A 25,674-nucleotide genomic window follows, 5' to 3' on the forward strand; every position below is an offset into this window, starting at 1 on the left:
TTGGTTTTCCTTCTACTTAATACAACCTCACTGTTGCAGCCATTAGACCAATTGTTATTATACAAGGTGCACGATCAAGAGGATGCTTGATCAAGAGGAATACTCAGAAATGGGTGTACCAGACTTCTGGCAATCACATAACATTGTGCATGCAATTGAAAGCAGGAAGGAGTCCTGGGATGAGGTCATTGTTCCTACCGATAACAGTGAAAAATTTCACTGGCTTTCCTACAGTACACAAGGAGGTTAAGGAGATAATGCAGGTGGCCAGGAATGTTGGGGGTGAGGGATTCTCAGATGCAGAGGAAACTGAAGTAGAAGATTTGATAGACTCACACTAGGAGGAGCAGATTGAGGAGTTACTGGAGGTGCAGGAGGCCACCGATAATGAAAGTGAAGGTGAAGACAAGCAAGAGGAACAGAAACTCACAGCAGGATATTTGAGGGAAAGCTTACAAATCATAGATAAATTCATAAGTAATTTGATGGAGAAAGATCCAAATATGAACAGGAGCCTACAGGCAAATTTGGCACTGAGGCAACAATACCACCCTACCATGAGCTGCACAAGTCATTGCTGAATGAGCAAAACAGTTCATGTAGTCTTCTCACTGACTACATCAGGCCCTCTAAACATCAATCAACAAATGCATCAGCTTCAGCATTCCTGTCAGCCAAGAAGTAGCCAGAAAATACCATTATATCCTCACCGCACTGCAAGTTGAAACTCTGTAAACCAGGACTCTTTGGTCTAGCAACATCCGTGGTCTAAGTAAGACCATGGATGTTCCAGGACCAGAGAGTCCAGGTGGAGTGCTGGTAGCTAAGAGCCTTATATGCTGGCAAGACTGGGGGCTGCTGGCAGTGAGTTACCAGCAGGGTCAGGAGCCCAGCACGCTGTAGCAGGGTTGCCCAGCGTGCCCCAGTTGGTCTGCCCAGTGAGGCAAGAGTTTGGTGCACTGGGAACTAGGCTGTCCAGCCTGGCAAGTAGCAGGGGCAGGGGCAGTGAGGCCTGCAGCTGGTCCAGAGCTGAGGGGGGCTGGTAGAAAAGGGTCAGATATGACTTCCCCGGGTCTGGCAAAATTCCTCATCCAGGACAGGCCAGATCCTGAGAGTGTCAGACCAGGAAGGTCCAACCCCTGTAACTATATTCCCTAGCCATCACTTCATTTTTAAGACACTGTAATAAACAAATAAAAATGCATAACGGGTGCGTCTACACTGCACCGTTACTTGAAATAAGAGATGCAATTTGAGCTATGCAAATTACATATCTTATTTTGATGCTATTTTGAAATGGCTTATTTCATCATTTGGTGCTGTCTACACGGTGCCAAATTTCAAAATAAAGTGCTCTTCCAAAATGTCCCTTACTACTCATAGAATGAGGTTGACAGGGACATGGGAATAACGAGCCTGAAATAATGAGCTTGCTGTGAAGAAGCGGGATAGCTATTTCAGGATACTCCAGTATTCCAAAATAGCGTTGCAGTGTAGACATAGCCAATAATGTACAACTTTATCATGTCTAGGAATGTAACCCTATTTTTCCCATGTATTTTTCAGTTTATATAGTGCATTTTTATGTAACACATGGTTTTCTAGGAACATTAACTACAGTGTTATATACAAATTTACTGTATAGACATCTGGGATGGCAGGGCAAATTTATGGTCATATTCTGATCTGAGTTTTATACCAGGCACCATTCTAAAGCTCTTAATTTTGTCACTCCTGGCTCACCTTAATATAAATAAGTAAGATCAGAATTGATCCTATGCTTATAAGGTACCAGTAAATATTTTTTTTTTTTACCTTTAGGTACTTTGTTGCATTGTCCAAATCTGCCAGCATGCCATACGGTACAAAGGTAACACCAGTGAAGTTTACCAAAATTATGGCTTTCTCAATGTGATCCAAGTCATTTAACAAAACACCAGTGCAGTCATCATCGCAAGCTGAAGAAACCATTTTAAAAAAGAGGAGTAATGTTACTATAAAAAGACATTCTTTGAAAAAGTAAACATTACTTTTACCGACATCTAGCAATACATTTACTTTGTATGTTAGGAAAGCCTACAAATAACATCAATAGCATACAATATTGTACACTTTGTATTATATTTTTAAAATGTATGATCTGATTCTGACCACACACACACACCAGTTTACCATCACAGTTTAACAGATCCCTTCACACTGATATAAATCCAGACTATACCAATGAAGTTGATGCGTTCATACTGCTTTGGCAAGAGAATCAGACCCAACAAAACATATTCTATGCAGCTGCAATTCCGCTGGCTCCTTCCCAAGGCTGAATTAAGAAAAGGCTTTAGAGGCTGTTCCCCAAGGCCCCAGGGCAAGGGGGCTCCCTTAGCGAAGGCTGGATCCACTAAAGCTCCTCTGTTCTGGGCCAGCCCTTTCTGGTGGGGGAAGAGGAGAGGTGGCTCTGTGTGTTGCCACTTCCCATCCACCCTGGCTGGAGCCACGTCACCCTGGCTGTGAACACTTGGAAGCTCTGTCCCCACACTGCCCTCCCCTGGTGAATCCTCTCCCACAACTCCCCTTGGCCAGGAACTGTTGTCAATGAGATCTGCAGGAGGTGGTGCCTCCAGGAAGACACTTCACTGCCACCCCCTCCCTGGGTGAGCACCCTACCTCAATCTTCTGCTTGAGGCCCACTCCTGCATTCCAAACCCCTTAGCCCCAGCCTGGAGCCACTTCCTGCATCCCAAATTCCTGATACCCAGCCCTGCCTTACAGCCACATCCCCAGTCACAAGTCCCCCCCACACACACACCCGCCCTCCTACCACAACCCACAGCACTCCCTGCACACTGAGCCCCACATTTTTGGCCCCACAAAATCTAATAGCCCTGGGACCCCCAGAAGAATTAATCTGGCCCTGTTTCTTGCACCCCTCACCAGGGTTCCCTCTAAGTGGTGCAGCAGCAAAGCTTCACTGGGTGATTAATCAGCCCTGCCCAGTCAGTCAGCTTCTTACATGGAGCCCGGAGCCTCTGACTGGGCAAGACTGATTAATCTGCTATGATGCTATGCTGCTGTGCAACCTATAAGGAACACTGCCTCTCACATTCCATAGACCAGCCATGTAAAAATCAGGCAGAATCTGATCCAGAATAAGTAATTCAGTGTCAAAGTAGGTAAATGCATAAGTCTGATACTTTTTTTTTACTATCAAGCACTTCATACCTGCCACACAAATGCCACCTGACCACCCCAAACCCACTGAGAGACCAGAAGAAAAAACAACCTACAAATACATTCGTTTTCCACAAGGATGTGTCTTGGTTCACATACATCACACAGTTGTCCTGTTACACCTTGCTTACAGAGGCACTGTCCAGATACGTGATCACAATTATTGTGAACTGACCCACTTGGATTGCACTGACACTGTTGACAGCTGCCACCAGGCACTTCAGGATTACCATAATAGCCTAGAGAACACCTGGGGGGAGGGGGGGAAGAGAATCAAAGAATGTTGAAAATTAATTTAAAATCTATTAGCAAAAAATTCCTCTTTTTCATCATCTCTAGCTGATCTGAGATGTTGTATAGGTGTTTGAGGAGCATAATATTTATAATTATTAGTTTATATACAGTAATCAACAAATCACTTTAAGCCATTCCATTTATTATAAAAAGCATCACATGCAAATTAAATAGTCCATTAAATATACAAACATGTGCAGGTCTTCTCAAAAACTTCAGAGAGAGAGGGGGGGGGGGAGGGAGGGAGAGAGAGAGTGTGTGTGTGTATCTCACCTTTCACAGTATTGCCCTTCATATCCAGTGAGACAAGCATTGCAGAGGAAATCATGGCCATCCTTCAGAACACAAGTGGGACTAAAGCTAGAGGAAGAAAGAATTGCTAAACAACAGATATGACCCAAATGCAAGACTACGAAAGTTCAGATGTCTATTGTAGCAGTCTTACCAGATGAATAAATAACATTTAAAACAATAAGAACATAAGAATGACCATACTGGGTCAGACCAAAGGTCTGTCTAGCCCAGTATCCTGTCTTCTGACAGTGGCCAATGCCAGATACCCCATAGGGAATGAACAGAACAGGCAATCAAGTGATCCCTCTCCTGTCATCCATTTTCAGCCTCTGACAAACAGAGGCTAGGGACACCATTCCTACCCATCCTGGCTAATAAGTATTGATGGACCTAACCTCCATGAGTTTATCTAGTTCTTTGTTTAACCCTGTTAAAGTCCTGGTCTTCACAACACTAAATATTGTAAGCTGCAGTGCTGTTCTATTTGGCAAAGCTGCATCCAGCAAGAAACTTAACTGGTTTATTCTCTCTGACTTATGCAATTCAAAATCCTCTCAAAGTTAACTCGGAGGCTGGATAACTCCCAGAACAAGTTTCAGCCCCATACAGATAAACATAGATGACATACAAACCCCTACCAATAAGATGTAATAAAGATGGGCCCCTTTATTGTCAGGCTACTAGCAAGCCCCAGCACAGTGATCAAATGCTCATCAGCGTTCAGAATGTTTGGTTACCTCATGGGGTTGGTTCGGGGACAGGCACAAAGAGAGCAGTCATTGACAGATCCAATTACTTTCCCATAGTAGCCTGGGGCACAAGCACTACAGTGCTCGCCAGCTGTGTTATCTCTGCAGTTCTGGTACACAACAAGAAATGTAAAACAGCCACGAGAATTTTATCATCTCTCCAATCAATAAACAGGTACAGTCTTTACTAATGATCTTTAATATCACAGACAGCATTTTCTGTGTTGAAAATCTTTTTGTATTTCTACAAATCAGCCGATCACAAGCATGCTTTTATTTTCCCTCAGTTCCCTGCCAACCATGCTGACCTAATTTTTTTTCCTGATCCTCAGATGTTTTTGATATACGCTAATATGAATTCCATTAAAGACAGGAAATGACAGTACTAGGAACAAAAGCTATTAAAAAATCAGCTGGCTGCTTGGAAGTAAAACGATGTTTCAATAGTTAAGATAACTGAATTACAAAACAAGTCCGCACACCCCCTATTTAATTAGTCCATACAAATTAACATTAGTCATCCAGGGCAGTTACTTGTATACACTTAAACCCAGTAAGATTGGCTGACATTTACTGGAGTAACAAACTTTGGATTTATAATTTGTGGTCTTAAACTTGTAAGATTGTAAACCCCCAGGGTTCTTTCTGACTCATGTTTTAGCATAGGGTTAGGCCTGGCAAAGCAAAAAATGCTTATAAGACTGAGGGAGAGTAGGAAACATTATTTTAAAATGTGAATTTAAAATGCAACTCAAAGAAAGCAAGCCAGCCTTGAAAAGCAAGTGCAACAATTATTTCAAAACAAAACACATCAGAGAAATTTCTTACAAGAGATTGTCTGGTCCTTGTATAATTTTGGGGGTGAGAGCTAGTACATTGCTACTTTTCATCTTCCACCATAAGGTATCTATGCTAAACTTGACAAGGCCCAAGGTCTGGGCCTTTAAATCTCACAGCAAAAAGAGAAAATAGGTAACAACTGCCTAGGACATAATAGAAACCAAGACAATCACATGTAATAGGAATTTTGTAAGTTTGAGGACTTGAGTAAGATCTGCTTTAAACATTTGGTGATTTCACAGGAAAAAAAACCTACTGAAACATTTTTCTATTAAGCTAACATGCATGTGTTCCCACTTAAGTACCCCAGCCTCCTGTGCTTCAGAAATTCTTTCCTGATCTGGTATACTCTGGATGTTGGATGTCCTGGCAAAACCAACGCAACAATGGAAACGTACATACCAGGCACTTTCCTGTTTCCAGATCACAGATCTCACTGTGGTTGTTACACTGACATGGCACACAAGGTGCAATCAGTTGGCGAGGTTCTTTCACATTCAGGCCTACATGTTTTGCCCTGTAATACCCCGATGCACAGCTCTGCATGGGTAGATGTGGGGTAGATAAGAAAAATGAATAAATAAAAATGGGTGAAAACAGTTTCAGCTCTTTTAAGATGTTTTATCTGAAATAAAGACACGTTGAAAGGTATTTTGTCTGATAAGCAGTTGCGTACCTGACATGAGAATCCAGCATAACCAGTAGGACACTCACATTGCTCTATGAGGTGTGCTGTTTCTCTGCCAAAATGCATCTCCTCAGCCTTCACTGCTGTTTCTATTGAGATATTTGCAATTCTACAAAAAATGTTTAGATGAAGAGGAAGAGAACATGACTATCTAGTGAAGAACCTGAACCCTAATGATAAAAAGTTCAGATCCAAACTTTTGTATAAAGTTCAAGGATCAAAGATTTTTGGAACAAAGCTTTTGGTTCAGCATGTCAAAGCCACAGAGTTTGATGTAGAGCTAAACTTCTTCAAAATTCAGGTGTGTATTGATTTGGGGGGTTAGTTAGGGCCCATCTCTGATAAGTATTCTCTTATTGCTTAGCAAACAAATATCATCTCAGTACCATTTTAGTCATCTACACTTGTTCAAAGTGAATGCATAGTGGGGTCATTCTGATGTGGAAGTGTTTTACGACAGTAGCGAGGAAGCATACAATCACGACCAACACTTTCACGTGCAATAAAATTCTCTTTTTATTTTCCCATGAAAAAGCTTGTTTTTCATTTGAAAATTAAAGAGTTCATTTAGAGTATTTACAGGTTGATCCTCTCCAGTCTGGCACTAAAATGAAGGAATTTAGAGGAGACCCTGCTTCTGTTCAGGCAATAGATGCTTATGTCTTAATTATTCTAAAGGTTTAACTTTTAGAACCTCATGTCCACAGTTAATAAGTAATAATGGCTGAACCCCTCTATACTCTGATCCCATCATAATTTCCCACAACTATGAAAAATTAGCCATCAGTTTGCACAACTGTGACAATTTAAATTGATACAAATATAAAATTATTCATCCATGTTATAATAAATAAGATTAAATCCATCAAAATTATAATAAATAAAAATTGACATCTGCCAAGGTTAGTTAGGAGTATTTCTAGATAAAGATCAAATTAATATAAGAACATTTACCAGGTTCATAGGATGCTTTACCTGCTTTGCTGTAATCCTTGACCATACGATGCCTTAATAAGGATATATTCAATGTTGCTAAGCACTGACATGAAATCAGAACGTGTGACAGATTGGTCAGACACGGAGTTAAAGTATTTCCAAACATGCTAGATGGAAGAAAATTCATTTGCATTAATTAAATCAGAAATATTCATGGCCACATACTTGTATAGAAGAAACAGTCTTTCCCCCTGCGGCCTTCCTTCCTTGAGAAATACAGTCATTAATCACTGTGACCTGGTCAAAGGAAGCTAAGTGCATCTCATTCTGGAATACACCTGCACCACTCTGTGAAGCTGGGCAGAAGTGATTGATAGAGAGCAATAGAAGCCGTTCCTTTCCTCCCTTTGCACTTTGCATGCTGGCCCCAACACATTCCTAGTCCCTGCCAGGCTACGAGTCAACTCCCAAGAGTTAATATCCTTTCTGACAGAGCAAAGTAATATCACTAAACTGCTAGACTGGCCCATGAAAACAACTTTCCAGGACATTACATCTGCTAATGCAGATTTCAGTCTAATTTTCAAAAGCTTCCTATAATTAACATTTTCAAAGCGTTAAATAAACAAGTAAAGAAACTCAGTTTCCGTTTCATTCCCATTCATTTTCATTAAATGACATTAGCCATTTTTCTCTTACTGTGTATCTTAATGCAAATGCTTTATTCACTGAGTTTCACTTTAAGAAGATATTCATTTATCAAAAAACTCACAAATATTTTTTTTTATGAAAGACCATCTTTATTCACTTACATTATCACCCCTCCCTTGTTCAAATGTTTTAGCTCACCTCCTTCATTTCTACTTCCTCCTCACTTCTTACTCCATTTTGTGGGGCAGAGATATCCACATAGATGACCAATTTACTAGTGTGACCCCCCTTTATCAGAATCTGTGGTTCGAAGTTTGAGGTGCCAAAGCCATCCAAAGCATAAAATGCAACAGTATACTTCAGTTTTCCTCCATAGGCCATAAGCTGTTTGGATGACACATTATTGCATTTATTCTCTCTAAGGATACTGTTTAAAAATATATCACTGCAATCAGAAGACTTGCATCTGTCTGTTCTTTGAAGACTTTATAGACTTGTTATAGACTTAAACTCAGCAAATCCTGCAACAAGGTTAAATATGCATTTCTTAACAAACCTTGCAAACCTATTCATTTCATAGCAAACCTTGAAAAAGCAGAAGCCTATAAAATACTTTTTATAGGCTTCTGCTCTTTCAAGGTTTTCTATGAATTTTCATTTAATTTCTCGGTATTAAAAGTTTATTTAATCTATTTACTGTAGAACATATTATGGCTGATGTCACTGGTTATTTATATCACCAACATTTCCCCATACTAACCCTTCAAAATATCATAGTGATACAGTATTGATGCCCCAAGACCTAACAGATAGGTAAAACCGCATGGGAAAACATGCAATGTGAATTAATAGTTATGTATGACACAAGTCCAAAAATTTTAAATTCAGAGTGTTTCAACTTTTAAATTGAAATAATTGATTTAATGCAAAAACATATGCAATCAGGGTAAGACACCATTATCATGATAAAATGACCATCTTCATGAATTCTTCTTAGCTGAAAATATCTCACCTGGTCTCCCTGGAACTGGCCTGGCAACCTCCAATAAAATGGCTCAGTTTTCAAGTGCTGTCTGACAATTGCGGCATCCAGCAAAACATCAGAAAACTGAGAAAACACCCCCTCAGTTGTCCCAGTGAGATTACTTTGAGAAACCACATGCAGAATGGACTGTTCTGGAGTCAAGATTACCTACAACACCAAGAAGAATAGAAACACCACACAGTATTATTTAATGTACTGTAAATAGTTTCAGCTTATGTGAAATTTTAAAAACTCTATTTAGGAGGACTATAGCCATGTTACTAAAATGGAATGTAGTCTTTATGATTATCTTTTAAATATTTTCAGCAGTGAAATACGTGCTTTTAGAAAAGGGAATACTAGTGCTTAACTTCCTCAACATAACTTTTTCTTCTTTCATTCTCTCCCCACATCTTTTCCATACATGAGTCAGTGGACCAAATTCAGCTCTGAATGACAGAACTATGCAATTTCATTCAAAAATTGGACCCAAAAGTTTATATAGCTTTACATACCGGAATTCTCACATGCTCTTCTAATTCTGAACAAATCTCAGACAGCCCAAAACAGAAACAAGGAGTGCATCCTAAAGGGTTGCTAGCATGGAGAGCAAAGGTTCCAGTCTTGCATTCACTGCAGTGCAACCCAAATACATTTTCCTGAAGAAAAAAATACATATGTTTACATTTTATTGTTCTGTTCTGAATAAAAGATAATCCTTTAGGAAAGGCAACACTTACCTGCTGTACAAATGGTACAGCAACAAGTTTATAATAGGTATTGTGATTGCAGCAGTTGTGCAGTAGATACAATTTTCTATTGCTATATATTATTGACATTTTTTAAACACAGATCTAATTTATTTTCAAGCAAAAATCAGATGTTGGAATATTCAAGTAAAAATCAGCAACCACAATTTAGAAAAAGATGGAAAAATTGATTCCAAATTGATTTTTTATTTCTAATAAATAGGATGAGTCACAGAGAAAGGTATATCTCAATGTGAGTTAGGATGGCAGACTCTGGCCCTGCGTGTGCTTCTATGAAATGCATCAGTGAGCTCAATGTGATTTCGAATAGACAGAGTTCATTAAAAAAATACAGTACTACAATGAGCATTGATCAGCCCCCTTCACAGAACCCTCAAGAGAGAGAGGCCTTTTACCCATTTCAACATCTCCTCATTCACGTCTATGGAGAAAAACTTTTTTTCTATCGTGTATTGACTTTTAGGTGTAGATGTTCACCTTTTTGGGCTATTTATATCCCTAAATTTACTTGCACAAGAACATCTTCAGTGTTTTTTGGACACAGGTCTGATATCACAGATCTTACTAATATCAATAGATTTACATGAAACCCTGGCCATTTGCAGTGGATGCTCTAGCACTGGCTCTTGCTTTCCCGCCCCCCTCTGCTTCTCTCTAACAGAGGCAGCAGTGGGAGGATAGGAGGGAGAGAAAGTCACTACCTGACTACCAGATAAACATAAGTAGTTATTTACATCCCTACTGTGTATAAATGTTTTCTCTGCATTAGCTATCTCTACAAAGTGGGGAAAGCAATAATTATCTGCCAAAAGAGAGAAGAGAGGGGCATATGCTTGTATATTACTAAACAATGACACGAAAAAAATTGTTCTCCCAAAAGCTTTACAACTATCTCCTTTCAGTTGGTGCATTCTGAAGATTTCATACCTGTAGCACAACATCCCTAGTGCGACTTAGAATGAGACAATGGATTTTTCTCTGGCATTGGGTTGACATGTTATCTTTGAAATACTAACACTGTCAGAACAGTTTTTCTGTATGGATATGTCTCTCTCTTGTGTAATATATCTTCAAGAGTTGCACTAAGAAAATATCCCAAATATTCCTTTAAATATGAAATCAGAAAATATTTGTTGTGATATTGGATATTGCTATTCTTTACCCTACTGATGAGGCAAAAATCACACAAGAAATAAAGAATGAAACAAAATTGGACTACGAGGAACTTGCATAATTAAAACTTTTTGATGTGATATTCTTGCCATTGAAAATCTTTTGTTACATAGCTAACCAGTAAAATCCTGGTCTCCATTAAGTCAATGGCAAAACACCTATAAGTTTAATAACCCTTACAAACATTCTCAGAATTCACAGCCAGTCTTTTGTCTTGTGATAACAGGCTTTTGTACCCATTTTGAAACAGAGAGAAGCTTATTAATGAAGCATAAAAATAAAAAAGTGTACCATCATTCATTTCGATCTACAACATGAGCTGATGTCCCAGAGGGCACTGTGCACCATAAAAAAAGATTGTCACAGATATTTTCTTGACCCTCACTGTAGTTTTGTAAGCTTATCAATGATTCAACATACATATGGACCTGATTCTGGATTCCTAACACAGAAAAATCCTCATAGATTTTTTTGAGAATTTTACCTTCAGGATCATATCTAATAATCTGATGACCACAAGCTGGAAATAAAAGTTATAGGGCAATTTTACAGCAATGGAACAAACAAAAAACAGCAATCTCTTATTCCTGTTGAATATTATACCTTGCAGGCACAAATGCCACTTTCTTCTTCACAACTACAGATTCCTTGATTCTCATCACACCTGTCTGCTTTGGTGCCACTCAAGTCACAGTCACAGGAAACACAATCTGGGTAGTCCCTATAGCCTAAGGCACACCTAGAACAGTCTTCTCCTCCAAATTCATCTTTACATTGACATTGACCAGTCTCTAAGTCACACTGTAGACTGGTAGAACCTACATCACTGCAGTTACAGGCCTAAAAAGAAAAATAAGCAGGAATTTTAAGTTCTCATAGTTCATATACAGTAGATATAAAGAAGCAACTTTATTTTAACACACTACTTAGTCAGTGTACTGTGGCAAATATTAAAGAAAGCAACATTTTCCAACAGTTATTACACAACAATATATGATATAAGGCAAGACTTCCTAAGTGGGGAGCAGTGAAAAGAAAAAACCGTGATATTTCTAATACCTTATGGTAAATATTGAGAAAGTTTGTGTTTAAATACAACAATCAGTTTAAGTTTCTTAAATACAATCAGTTTAAGTTTCTTAAGTTTCCAATTTGCACTTGCTTCAAAGTACAAGAAAGTTAAGTTATAAATCACTACAGTGTAGAAAGGGGAACTGCGTTCAAATTACTTGATTATGCTTTTATTCAATCCTTGGCCCATGTTTAGAGGGCATAATGCCACCGAGCACTAGGGAACTAAAATCCTGATTAATCAGTTAACTTTAGGTTAACTAACCCAACATTTAACCCATTAACCGACTAAGCAGAATCCCAGGTGTGGGACCTCTCCAGCAGAGCTTGAAGCAGCTCCCAGCCCACGGGGTTTCTGCTCCTAGCCCCACACGGGGCTGGACCCCAGCCCAAGCAGCCAGCTGCGTAGGACTGGTTGCCAGGGCCAGCTCCCAGCCTCAGTCACCAGCCACGTGGGTGGCCGTGGGGCTGGAGCAGCCCTCCACCCATGGCAGGCGGCTTCAGGAGAGTCCTGGAGAGTAGCTGGCTGACAAGAGAGTAGCTGGCTGGCTGACATTCACTCTCCTGCTCCATCCCAGGGGCATGTTGGGGTTTGCCTGAGGTTGGAAGGGACCAGGAGGAATAAATGGCATTGGACCAGATCCTGGTCTGGAGCAGTGGCTACCTGCAGCTGATGTAATTTAGTTTGCACTCAACTGCACCAGGGCCATTTTAGTTCCAGGCTGGCCTACAGTGGGGAGCAGAAAGATGGTTTGCAGCTCAGCTGTGCCATGTGAAAACTCACTGCTGCTGAGGATTGAGCCCAGAGTGTATTGCTTGGTTCCAGGATGCAACTAATTTATAAAATATAAAAGAGAAATGCAAAGGGTAGCGAAAAGATGTGCATAATTTCCCTGTGACAGCTTTATGAAAATGCAACACTCTATTTTTCTAGCCTGGGAAATTCTGTTAGGGCTGCATCTACACTGCACCCTTACCTCGAAATAAGCTTATATAGAAATTTTGAGGGAAATAGCTTATTTAAAAATTTGACACTGTCTACACAGCACCAAATTTCGAAATAAAGCACTATTCGGAAACGTCCCTTAACCCTTGTGGAATGAGGTTTTGCATGGATGTCGGAAAAGCGAACCCATTATATTTCGAAATAACAGGCACACTCAAAAGATGCAGTATAGCTATTTCGGGATACTTCTAGGATAGTGCCGCAGTGGGGACATAGCCTTAGGAAACATTCAGGATTTGCTATGTAGTCAATAAAGCACTGGGCCATTTGACAGAGTGTGGAGTCACACCATTCAACAGGGAGACCCAGGAGGGTTTGTGCCTCCTCACCTCAGTTCCCCCTAAGCTTCATGGCTGCGTAGCTTCCCATAAAGCTCTGCACAAGGATCAGGGCTGCAGCAGGGAGAGTTATCTCTCCCCAAGCCATGAAGTTGCCAGAGCTGGCACAAACCCTCCATAGCTAGAGGGAAAAGGGACTCCTCCTCATTGGTCCCAGCATGGAGCTACTCAGGTAAGCCCAACCCCCAGCCACCTGACTCACCTTGAATCCCTTCCTAACCCCGTGCACCCTTCTGCATCCTTAAGCCCTCATCCCTGGCACCACTCCAAAAGCCCACACCCTCAGCCCAGAGCCTGTACCCCTTCCTACCTTCCAACCCAACCCCCATCCTGAGCCCCTTCCCAAGTCTAGAGCCCACCTCCTGTACCCCAAACCTCTCATCCCTATCCCAACCTCATCCTAGCCCTAAGCCCTCAACCCCAGGCCCACCCTAGAGCCCGCAACCCCAGCCAGAGCCCTCACACTCCTGCACCCCATCTCTTTGCCCTAGGCCTGAGCACACCCTCCCTGCCCCCCACAGTCAGCATCCATTGGCCTCCACTCCTACCACATGAATTTTGCAATGTGCACCAATATAAAGGTGATGTGACGCACATCACTGCCACATCGGTGCACATAAGAAAATACATTCCACCCAGGAAAAAATTAGAGGGAACGGTGTTTCCAACTCCTCCTCTGGCTGAGCAAACAGACACAGAGGTCTGGCACGATTCTGCCCCAAATATTCATAATTAGCTGATGATGTAAAAATTTAAACCTTGGCTGCCAAACAATCAAGAACTTGTTATAAATCAATGAGATTGCAAATTTTATTGAGCGATTACACTAATTTTGTTGCAATCCTGATTTTTAAAAAATTAAATAAATGCAATAATTTGACTAAAGTCTACTCAGCATTAAATTCTTGCATTACTTTTTAGATCTAGTTCCCTTCCAAGAATCACCAGTGTACCAAATTATGGGACTGTGTTTAGTGACATGTTGTGGCTATATTAAAGTATAGCCCAATGCCTTTTTCAGGGAGGGAATTAACTGGTTGAGGTTAATTGCCTAAAAATGAAAACTCTCCCAGCTGGTTACTGCTCCACAGGAACTGTCCTGAGCTGGTATTCTCACTGCTTAATTATAAACTTTTAGCGTACTTCATTGATCTGTTGAGAAGAGGACCTTGCCGAAGCAATAAAAGACTCAGTTTTTCTGATCTCCACATTACTTGCTTGGCCATTCAAGCTACTCACTAGAACCCTGCATGGATACAAAATTTGTATCCACATCCATATCCACAAAAATGAGCTATACCTATCTGCAGCCATATCTGCAGATATGGACACCCATGGATATATATGGATTTGCAGAGCTATACTAAATACCACCATAATACTTGGACCAAATTACTTCTCCATGCATGAAACAGGAATCATCCCCTAACATTTATATAAATATATTGTTAAGATAAGTTTATGATAGTCTATATTTTTTATATAATGGCCAAAGAGTCGAAAACATACAATGTACAATAGCTATTTTTTAAAATGAATTAACTCAGATATAGTGGCTTTTATTGTTCTTAGAAGCACAGTATTGCACAGTAACCAGATTTCCTATGGAGAGTAACTATTATAGATTCCAGACCTACTGCATCATTGGCTAGCGACAAAAAAACATATGGGCAAAGTTTTAAAAGGAACTCTGCTGCAGTCCAAAGCACACACTCTATCCAAGATTTTCAAAGATGGATGTCTACACGCTTAAGGTTGTAAATCCACACACAGATGTCTATGCAAAAGTAGCACGATTGAAATTCTTAAGTGCCCAGCAGATTCCACTCAAATCAGGCATGCAGCATTCAAAACTTGAGGACACTTCTGACCAACTTACTTACTGGTAAATCCCTTACTACAATATGCATTTCTTAAAATAATAGCAGAATTTTAGGATGCATACAATACCTTGCAGCCAAGCTCAAGATGAAGACCCCAAAAATTGTCCTCACAGAGTTCACATTTTGGTCCCTGTGCGTGTGGAGGACAGATGCACTGTCCAGAATCCTCATTACAGTTGTTCTGAGTATGAGCACAATCACAAGCTGCAAGAAAAATAGGTTCAAATGATTAGTTTTGCCATTCATTGGGCTCCTTTCCCCATAGCAGGGCAAGAAAGTAAGTTCAAACATTACTGATAGCCTTATTTTCCTTCATTATTCTCTATAGCTCACCCATTACAGTGGAAGCTCCCCAACAGCCTAGATCATTGAAGAACAAAATGTGAACATAATTCAAGTACCTATTCATGATGGGTAGTTGTATATGTAAGGCACAGCTCTGCATGGAGGGTGAAGCTTTACCACCCTATGGAAACATACCCAAGAGGCAGCATGTCTGCATTCATGATGCCTAAGAGGATGTAGCTTATGGCCCTATTGTCTTTCTCCTCATTTCAAGGGCTCATGGCGTAAGGAGGGACTGCTCTGAGCACACTGAACACAATAGTGCCGTCAGCTCCTAATCCCTTCCAACTGGGCTTCCACATCAGGGCTCACCACAATCTGGTCCCTAGTTCTTAGTCACACAGACTTTTGTGTCACACTATAGTTATACTGTGCTCGATACATGTGCATAATACTATTCAGAGAGCAGAGGAGTTCCATATGATTGTTAACAGTAAAACAGTCCCCATAGCCTTTACGTTTTCAATTCTTTGCCTTCATCTGCTTAAGCGCTATAGATGTAGGCGAAAGAAAGAGCCTAAAGCATGGGCCTGGTGCCTGAACCAAAAAACATAAAACAGTTATTCTATGAGTAACAGACAGGCCTTGTCAGAAGCAGATGGTTGCTTGTAAGTCAGCGTCTCTTGGCACTAGAACTGCTAGCACAGCTAAAAGCACATGAAATATGTAAATACATTCCACCCAGACAGTATAAAGACACCTCAACTTAGTAAATGATAAAACAGTTTGAAACAGCAGGAGTGAAAACATAACAATGGATGGTGAATAGGAATGCTTTGGAGGAAAGTACTAAGAGAGGTTCCCAAATGGATCATTAATGTATAAGATGATACGTAAGGTGTGTATCATAGATTGCTTATCTCCTTCTATAAATGTTGGGGTAGCTTGCTCTCTGTCTGGCCTAGGGAGCAATAGTGAATCCATTATTATTGACTGAGCTATGTCCACTGTCACAGGTACAAACACATAGCAGCTCAGGGGCTGTGTGGCTACTGTGGAAGAAAACATTGTCCTCACTCTGAGTTTGTAAGCAACAAGTAGCTAGAGGCAGTTTTATTACGAGCTGCAGCAAGGGAAAAACTGGTTTGGACAGGGGGGAATTCCCCCTCCCCCCCCGGCAGATCTTCGAATACAAGCAATTATGAAGCAGTTTATATACTGTCTATTAGATATAATAACAATAACAATTAGTCTCCTTCCCATTACAAACACCAATGGCTAACAGTTATTTAGTCCCACCCAGATGCTCCTTATCTCAAGGTCCCTGCCAGAGTCAGCATTCTATCCTTATCTCCATATGGAGGCGAGAGGCAAAGGCAGCGTCTAATTACAGATCTCGCGTTGTCAGGCCACAGACTTAGCCTGACTCTTGCTCTCTTGTTAACAAGACCAAGATGGCTGCACACAAATTCCCTTATTCCCTTTTCCTGCCTCCACACTACCAATGACTATTAGGGTGCATCTAAACTGCACCCGTAGCTCGAAATAAGCTATGCAATTTGAGCTATGCAAATTGTGTAACTTATTTTGAGTCAATTTTAAAATAGCTTATTTTGTAATTTGGTGCGCTCTACTCGGTTCCAAATTTTGAAATAACCCACTATTCCAAAATGTCCCTTAATCCGTATAGAACAAGGTTTACAGCGACGTCAGAATACAAAGCCCGTTATATTTTGAAATAATGGACGTGCTGTTAAGATGTGGGATAGCTATTTCGGGATACCTCTGACATCCCGAAATAGTGCTGCATTGTACAGGCCATCCTCGCTATAAGTCCAAGATACATTCCAGAAAACTTGGACTTATAGCAAAACAACTTAAAGCAAGGAATTTTTTCACCTGCAGCTGACTTCCATTTGCGCAAATTGCAGGGGGCATGGGTGGGGGAACTTAAGAGCAGGGAATGGGAAGACTTACAATGCATGGGAATGGGAAGACCTGCAAACGTCAATGATTTTAGTGAGGAATGGATGTATACCGGGGCGACTTATAGCGGGGACACCCAGACGTACCCATAATGTACTTCATTCGGCAATAAGCATACCTTGGGTGCCTTCATATCTTATCTGAGTCTGTGGTCTTTGGGACTATTACACTAGCTACCTGCATAGAGCTGGCATGATATCCTGAGGGAACGTATAAAAACGCATGCAGACGAACATTTATCATCACTGACAGAGCAGATCACCTGTCAGTATGTCACATCAGTGAATCCTGAGTTTACTACATCATTGTTCTAACTTACTACATAAGATACAATGATGAACCCTATAGGGACACCTGTGAATAAATTTTCTAAATAATGGGTCAAATTCTCTTCTATATCAGAGTTCTGCTTGGTGCCAGGAAGAGGGGGAAGCCAGTTATACATGGGTAGCTCTGCTCTAGTCCTAGGGTCTGTTCTGACTCCCATCACTGGCATGTGGTCCCTAAAAGACTATATGCCAGGAGATGACTGGAGGAATTGAGTGGAGCAATTCCCACTCACCTCCTCTTGATCTCCAGCGGAGGGCAGCTGACACTCCCCCCATGGAATTCTCCATTGGGCTGCTGCTGCTAGCTTCTGATATGTGTAAAGAGTAGGGATGTTAAGTAGCGGTTAATTAGCTAATCGAGCAGACAACGGAAATTCCATCGACTACTCAATTAGTCAATAAGGGCAATTTCAGCACTCACTCCCAGTTTATGCCGAATCTCAGCACAACACCTCCCTCCTCCCCCATTGCTGCTCTGCATTATTAAAAAGACAGGGAAGTCAGCGCGAGAGGACGCTGGCTGAATCCCTGCTCCTGAGTCTCAACACAACCATTCCCCACTCTCACCCATGCTCTGCATTATTAATGGAACAGGGAAGCCGACGTGAGAGGACACACACAAAATCAGTAATTAATAAAAAGCTGGAATGAAAATGCAGCCCAGTATATCTGCTATAGATTATTCAAACATTATGGGGATAGGCTTTAATTGAAGAACCTGGACTGACACATAGAAAAATATACATTATCAGGAGGGAGAGTAATGTTTGAAAACATATTATAACACTTGGAAAGACTGTTAGACATGTATAATTTAACACGGCCATAGGAAAGGATTTCTTTTTAGAAATTTAGTGTCAAATTTTGTATTTGCTTACAATAATTACCCTAAATATTATGAAAAATGTAAATGTAAACTACAAAAAATATAGAGTTTAAGAGAAAGTGTGAATGTGTGAAGGTCTATTTAATATATAAAAAATTATGTCTGGAAAACTCAAAGGGCCTAAAAGATTTAGCACCCTTTGAGAATTTCAGATTTAATGCCTACAATACATACAGATGTACAATCTCCACATTACATATTACCCACTGTTGTATTCTGTGTGAAACAATGGTGATATTTCCAGTCAGATAAGAGGTGATATTCCTTTAGCTATGTGGTGTTTCAAATGAACTGTTTAGCATATCGAACCATTTATTACAATGAGGATTTGCTTATTTTTTTGATTAACATTTGATCATCATACTGTAGCTAAAGATTGTTTTACAACCAGATGATAATATTGCATATATATCAGTGATGTAACCTCTCAAGCTTTGGAACACACAAAATGCAGAAAAAAGAATGAGGAAAGGGGAAAAGTGAAAACAGAAAAAAATATAAAACATTATTCATTTTTACCTTTTATATTTTGGGAGCAAAGAGGAGAAAGCGACTGGAGGAGTAGAGATTTTTGGCAAGAGATTGCTGAACAATTTACATCTGTATATTTCTCCTGCCAATATTTTATTACTTCTCAATATTTAAAAGTAATCACTTCTTAGAAAGAACCAACGTTTAAACAACCCGATTTTTAAAAAAATGTTCAGTAGAAGTATTGCCAGGGACATATGAATATTTCTTAAACAACTGACCTTTCCTGAAGTGTAACATAAAATACTTCATTGAGAGAAATGCCCAAAGTGGAACAAACTCTAAAAGAACCCAGATTAGGGCTTACGTGTACAGCCACCATCCTGGAATGCATAAAAGCCATGAGCACAACGATCACACTTCTCCCCAGTCACTCCTGGTACACAGTGGCACTGTCCTTCATCAGTACAGTCCTCTGACACTGAGCCATATTGACTACAATTGCAGGGAAGGCAGCCAAGTCCAGTATTCAGGCCATAAAAGCCATTCTGTTAGACAGGAAGGAAATCACATTTCAGCTAAATTTCCTAACTCTCTAAAATGCAAACGTATTCTCTCTCTTTGATCACTTCATATCATCCACTCCTGCCACCTGACTTCCATGAATGTAGGCTTTGTTTGGCTGGGGGAGCAGGTGGAAGAACTCCCCTTACACTTCTCATTTCAGTGGAGTACTGGAGTCGATGAGAGAGCGATCAGTAGTCAATTTAGTGGTTCTTTTCTAGAATCACTATATAGATTCCTGGGTATCGATCGCCCCAATACCGATCTCTGGGCAGTATAGACCTGCCCTTAGGCTTAACATGGCATGTTCAGAGACAGGAATGCTGTAATATCTTCTAACCTAATTTGTTAAAAAGATACTCTTAAGGTTTTCTAGGGTATGTTTCTAGGGAAATTCAAATCTCGAGCTTCATTTGCAAGTGCGGATGACTACATTACCCCCGCTAGCTCGAACTAGTGGGGTAGTGTAGACATACCCTGAGGTAGTATCTTTTATTGGACCAACTTCTGTTGATGGGATGGTACAAGGTAGGTATGTGATTGTGTACTCATTTAAATGGTAAACCACTGATCTTGTGCTCATCAATTAACCTTCAGGTTACACTCAAGGCTGCCCTTCCCCATGCTTGTGGGAGCTCCTGCCTGCCTCCCTCACCACACTATTCCTCTGATACAGCCAGTTCCCCACTCATACCAGCTCCCACAGAGCCACCTCCTTCCCCTCACCCCCCGCATGTAAACATGTAATGGTTGAAAATTTCAGCGGTTGCATGTTTACAAAACAAAATAACCCTGCATTCTAACATCCCTAGTACAAGCTTTCCAGTGACACAGAAATCTTCAGGGCTGGGGAAGGAAATCAGTGTGTGTGTGTGCTAAATGCAACACTGAAAACAGCTAAGTTGGCTGAAATTCAATTCAACCTTTCATGAAGACATCACCTTCCCCTTCTGACCTCTTTTTTATGCAATGGTAGTGCATTTAACTCGGCCAATAATTTCCTCTTTGCCATTGCATTTTGAACCTGGTGTTAAAAAATCTATATGTTGGCAATAGGGGGGTTCATTTCTTACCAAGCATGTATCACATCTTGGTCCAATCACATTTGGTTTGCAGTGACATAGGCCAGTCTCAGGATGGCAAATGTTGGAAAGGGAACCATTCACATGGCACTCACAGACTTAAAGAAAGAAAAAGGAACTTCTATTAGTACCTACAGATATGAATTCATTATTATACAGAACAACGTATCTCTGCAGAAAGCACAAATCCAACCGTTGTCTCCCATGTGTTAATACACCTAATTACCTATTATGTGTATTACATAAGTACATTGCAAAAAATTATTTTCTGATACTATTTTTCCTTACAAAGAAGGAGCAGGTTATCCTTGCTTGGAAACTTTAGATGTGTATAACTCCCTCTGTAGTCAGACCTCTTGTTCCTTTACAGTGGTTTACATACAATATTCAAGTTATAGTTTTAGCATTTTTGCTTTGAAAGTGGTAGTTAATTTTTAAACACTTCCCTTTGCTGTACATCCACACTGTCCTGGCCAAGCTGTCTTTCATGGCCAGTATTCCTGTGACAGGAATTCCACTGTCCACAAATGTACCTTTGATCCAATCACTGCTGTTCTTAAATCAGCCAGAGTTTATTATATTTACTGAGTGTCTCCCATGTCTCAGAAAGAAGTGTACCACTTCAACAGCACATCCAGTTCCACAAACAACACAGCAAGGTAGGAAATGTCTGGTATGGGTACCATGAATGTCAGTGCTGAGTGCAACAGTAGGTTTCACGAAACATAATGTTAAGCTGAATACAAACAGCAGCCTACGATCAGGTACACTTAATACATTTTGGCACTGCCCATTTCATCCATTTTTATCTGCAATGACCCAAGAAATGAATCAATTTGTCATTATTTTTAAAAATAAGTTATTTTAATTGAACCAACTAGACATGTACAAGCTAAAACTGGGGAACAATTTAACTTAACTGCTATATTTGCTCACTGAAACCCTCTCTACACTTTGTCACCCTAACTTGTCAGGTCAAATATCTTCACTGACTATAAGTTTCTCAAAACAGGGATCATGTCCTTCTCTCTGTTCTACAAGGTGCCTGCTAAATTTCTGGATGCTTTAAAACAAGACGATAACAGTAAGCACTTACCATGACAGCTTTTAGCAATCACTGCATCCCCGTAGTACCCATCCGCACACTTTTCACAGTGAGGGCCCTGAGTGTTCCCCACACATTTCAAACATTCTCCTGTAAGTGCATCGCAGTTTCCATCTTCTGTTGGATCTATATTGCCATTGCAGTCACAAGGAACACATGACTCGCCAGACACCAATGGATTTCCGTAGTAACCATTAGCACATCTGCACAATAATTTGGAAGAGTTATCATATTGGATGCAGGCATTTCAAATAGTCACCTCACCCAGCAAGTTTTGTTATTGACCAATGCAAAAATCCCCAGAATAAAACCAAATGGAGATATAACGAGAGGGGGAGGACAATATTATGACAGGAATATTCTCATACATTGATACAAACACTTCTGCCCATGTAAACAGATATGTGGCTGAGGATAACAACAATATAGATTTTACCCATACCTTTCACACCGTGATCCTGCATAGCCTGGCAGACACTTGTCACAGATAACTTCACCACTATTGTCCATGTGGCAGGTGGGACTAAAACTATCAATATTTTCACAATGTCATTATCAATGCAATAGTTTCAAACCTCTGTAAAATTTTAAATATATACTCTTCAGGTCCACTGTATCCACATTTATTGGTCAGCTAATTATTCCAAATTTGGGTAAGTCTTAACTGAACTCATCCAAATAAACTTCACAGTTAAAACACAAAGGATTATATAATGTTAAAGTGGGATTATAATTGTTAAAAATAGCCCCTCGGGAGATATTTAGGAATAAGATTTACAATTTTTAGCTTTCTAAAATTTGGCCCTTTCCTTATTAAACATAACGTGTCCGTTCACCACACGTAACTTTTTCAGATGCAACACTGATTCTCAACACTAACTCTGTCCTGCTTCACATTTACATTAAGGCCCCTTTACTCTGCTAGAATGGAATAATATGGCCCTAGTATAAACAAGAACCAGGCCTTTCCTGCCACAATTCAGCCCAGATCATTTGCATCTTCTTTCATTCCTCTCAATGTGTAAATTACACCATCTTAATTTCTCTGAGTTTCACCTGTGACTCTGTCTTTCCCCTGTCCGTCTAATAAAAAGTATTTCTTATGGGATGAATTATGAATTTCTCCTCTACTTTCATGTTTTTCTACATTCCCTTTTGACTATCACCTTAATTTTTTTTCTCCTGCTTTCTGTCTCCACTAACCCAGCAGATGTTGCTGAAGATGCAATTGTAAGTCTTAGGCAAGCAACTTACTTGTTTGTATCAGTTTTTAGTGGGCAGGCACATGGCTGGCAGTCCTCTGGTGTTCCTTGGGATGGATTTCCATAGAACCCTGGCAAGCACTGATCACAGGAAAGTCCTGTAGTGTTATGTTGACATGCCTGTAAGACATGCAAGAAATCTTTTCATATTTGTTCCTGATGGCTTTTCATCCCCAGAGAGATTTCAACATGAGTCCATGTTGAATTAAGATTCAAGGAGAGCACATGAAGAACAGAGCAAACCATTGGAAATACAGTTAATCTGTCTATATCAATAACAATAATTTCTAATTAAACCCCCTTGAACATTTTAGAATGCCCTATATACTAAATTAGACAAAAGCATTGCTTATATACAAAACTCAACCTATTCTGATAAATGTATACAAGTACAACAACAATCCTATTACATAGTTCGTGCTTGTTTATAGCTATTATATGTCTTTTGGTTTAAATTTCAGAAAAACTTCTGAGTAATAAATCCTTCCCCTACAAAAAATGCTTAATTCCCACTGATGTCACTCCGTGGAATTACATGTGTATCTGAGGACAGAATCTCATCCTACGCTGTGACATAATTCTGTTCCAATTCTGCTCAAAAGGGGTTTTACCACCACTATGAATGGGGGAGGGACTGATTTCTTGTTCGCTAACACACAATGAAAAAGGATTTCTTTACCTTAGTTCTGATTCTAGAACTATTACCGATTCCTCATTTCAAGTATAAGACTATAATGGACTTCTTAACTACACACATTGGGAACACAATTCCATAACCAATCTAGTAAATTCTGCAATGTCTAAATCTACTATAAAACTACTTGTCTCACTCTCCCACAGAAAAATGCTTTCTTAATTCCTAAATAGGTGCTCAAAGCACAAACACATTGAAAGATGACTTACAAAGCAGACACCGTGAATGTCACATTCAGTTGCATGGCCATGGCATTCGCAGGGTTGACAAATACCTCCAAAGAGTATTCCACCCACCCGGTAGTATCCAGAGAGACAGGACTGAAAGAAAAAAAATACAGTATAGTATGTGTTAAAGAACACATTGGAAATTAATAAAGAAAGCACTTCTGAAAACATACAGTCCGATTCTGCTCTCACACTGAATAGACTGCGGTTGTAACTCTACTCATGTCAGTGAAGTTACTTCTGATTTACACTGATATAAAGAAGATAAGTATTAGGTCTATAACAGTTACATATATAAGACTCTTTCTTATGAGACAATCAAAACAGATTCTGTCTGCTTTGCATAGTTGCTAAAGTTTTAATGGTGCTTTTCAAAAAGAGTAGTGCTTCGCACTGGCATGATTTGCTAAAAAGTTCCCCTCTGCTCTGCCACTCATGTTCCCAGGAGGATATGGCCATGCCATCTTATAGAATTCATTGCAAACTTGTAATGTTCTCTCCAGGTCTAGTCATCAAGATGCCTCCTTCATCACATAAGTCGCATCAATAAACTCAGCGCTGACAATCCGATGTCAGAAAATGAAAATGGAATTTTGAACAGTGGCAGGCTCAAGAAAAATGGAATTACCACACCGTGGCAAACTTAGGGGAGCTTATACAGCTAATTTCAGCTGCAGAATTGATGTTGATGCCAGATGGTGTTTCTAGATGCTAACATCTATGATTTTATTTAGAGTATGCTGCCCCCATGTGATAATATACAGTATGTGTGTCAAATTGGATATACAACACTTAGCCAAAACATATTTTCCCATAACAGTACAAGACAATTTCTAATAATTAGATGATTAAAAAATGTGCACCTTTTGGGTAAATATAAAACAATCTGAGAAGTTACCTCACAGGAAATCCCAGTATACCCTTGGGGACATTCACAGTGTTCCACTTCTGCTGCCGATGACAGATCGATAGCATTAGCACTTGCCATATCCAGGGTGACAGAGTCCAGCCTGTGACCAAACAGGAAGCCATCACATGACTTGCTTGCCCAGTATTCATTATAAACAGAAAGGTTTGCTGTGAACAATAAATCTTGTGGAGAGAATATTGCTAAATGCTGCTTCACGATGATGTCAAATACAATCCAGATAAAAATCCATGACTTTAAAGACTCACACCAGAACATAATTTATAAAACTAATAACTGCAAGCTGGGAATAATAGCAGTTAACTGGAATGCAATGGCCTAAGCTCCTGAAGTGGTCCCATTATCAATGTTATCATAGCATCACTCCTGGCAGTGCCATCTCTTGTGTATCCTTAACTGAAAATTTGCATTCCTGTTCCCTTTTTTTGTCAAGAAAACCAGGGCACAACTGTCTGGGTACCGCAGAGACATAGCTATAGGTAGGCCTAGATAGACTGCAGCCCACGCACTTACATCCAGACCCAGTCACCTCCTAGCTCCCCATTAGGGATGTGAATGCTAAATGGTCCCTTGAACTGGGCCTCTTTTAACATCCCTTCAGGTACCATGCCAGCCTATTCCTTTATCATCAGCACAAACACGTTAACTCAACCAGTGCTGGGCTTGCTTGTTACATCCCAAAGTAAAACCACTGCATTGAGTGTCTGCAAGGTGTATCCTTCTTACAAAACACCCAAAAAGCCTAGAGACAACTGTCACTACCATGTGGCTATAAAGCAGTTCTTTTTTAACACAGAATACGTTACTACTATGGGATAACTCTGAAACAACTACACACTTTTTTTTTATACATGCCAGAAAAATTCGTTTTTGGGATGAGACCATGCAAGAGATGATTCAGCTCACAGAGAAT

At 40.1% G+C, this 25,674-nt stretch overlaps 1 protein-coding gene across 2 annotated transcripts in view; it reads right to left on the bottom strand.

The window, feature by feature from the left end:
- Nucleotides 1-25,674, bottom strand: part of LAMA1 (laminin subunit alpha 1) — a 163,423-nt gene that overhangs the window by 67,182 nt on the left and 70,567 nt on the right. For both annotated transcript variants that reach the window (XM_075920947.1, XM_075920946.1), the window contains exons 15-33: nt 24,732-24,843; nt 23,816-23,926; nt 22,905-23,032; nt 22,093-22,179; nt 21,642-21,853; nt 20,537-20,643; nt 19,267-19,447; nt 15,010-15,146; nt 11,248-11,484; nt 9,217-9,360; nt 8,690-8,869; nt 7,876-8,061; nt 7,066-7,193; nt 6,079-6,199; nt 5,805-5,942; nt 4,551-4,672; nt 3,793-3,879; nt 3,282-3,475; nt 1,816-1,958 (exon numbers count right to left, since the gene is read on the bottom strand). In XM_075920947.1, the coding sequence (XP_075777062.1) occupies nt 1,816-1,958; nt 3,282-3,475; nt 3,793-3,879; nt 4,551-4,672; nt 5,805-5,942; nt 6,079-6,199; nt 7,066-7,193; nt 7,876-8,061; nt 8,690-8,869; nt 9,217-9,360; nt 11,248-11,484; nt 15,010-15,146; nt 19,267-19,447; nt 20,537-20,643; nt 21,642-21,853; nt 22,093-22,179; nt 22,905-23,032; nt 23,816-23,926; nt 24,732-24,843 (2,755 nt within the window). The remainder of the gene's footprint in view (nt 1-1,815; nt 1,959-3,281; nt 3,476-3,792; nt 3,880-4,550; nt 4,673-5,804; nt 5,943-6,078; nt 6,200-7,065; nt 7,194-7,875; nt 8,062-8,689; nt 8,870-9,216; nt 9,361-11,247; nt 11,485-15,009; nt 15,147-19,266; nt 19,448-20,536; nt 20,644-21,641; nt 21,854-22,092; nt 22,180-22,904; nt 23,033-23,815; nt 23,927-24,731; nt 24,844-25,674) is intronic.

This window comes from Pelodiscus sinensis, chromosome 2 (genome assembly GCF_049634645.1).
Source record: "Pelodiscus sinensis isolate JC-2024 chromosome 2, ASM4963464v1, whole genome shotgun sequence".
NCBI lineage: Eukaryota > Metazoa > Chordata > Testudines > Trionychidae > Pelodiscus > Pelodiscus sinensis.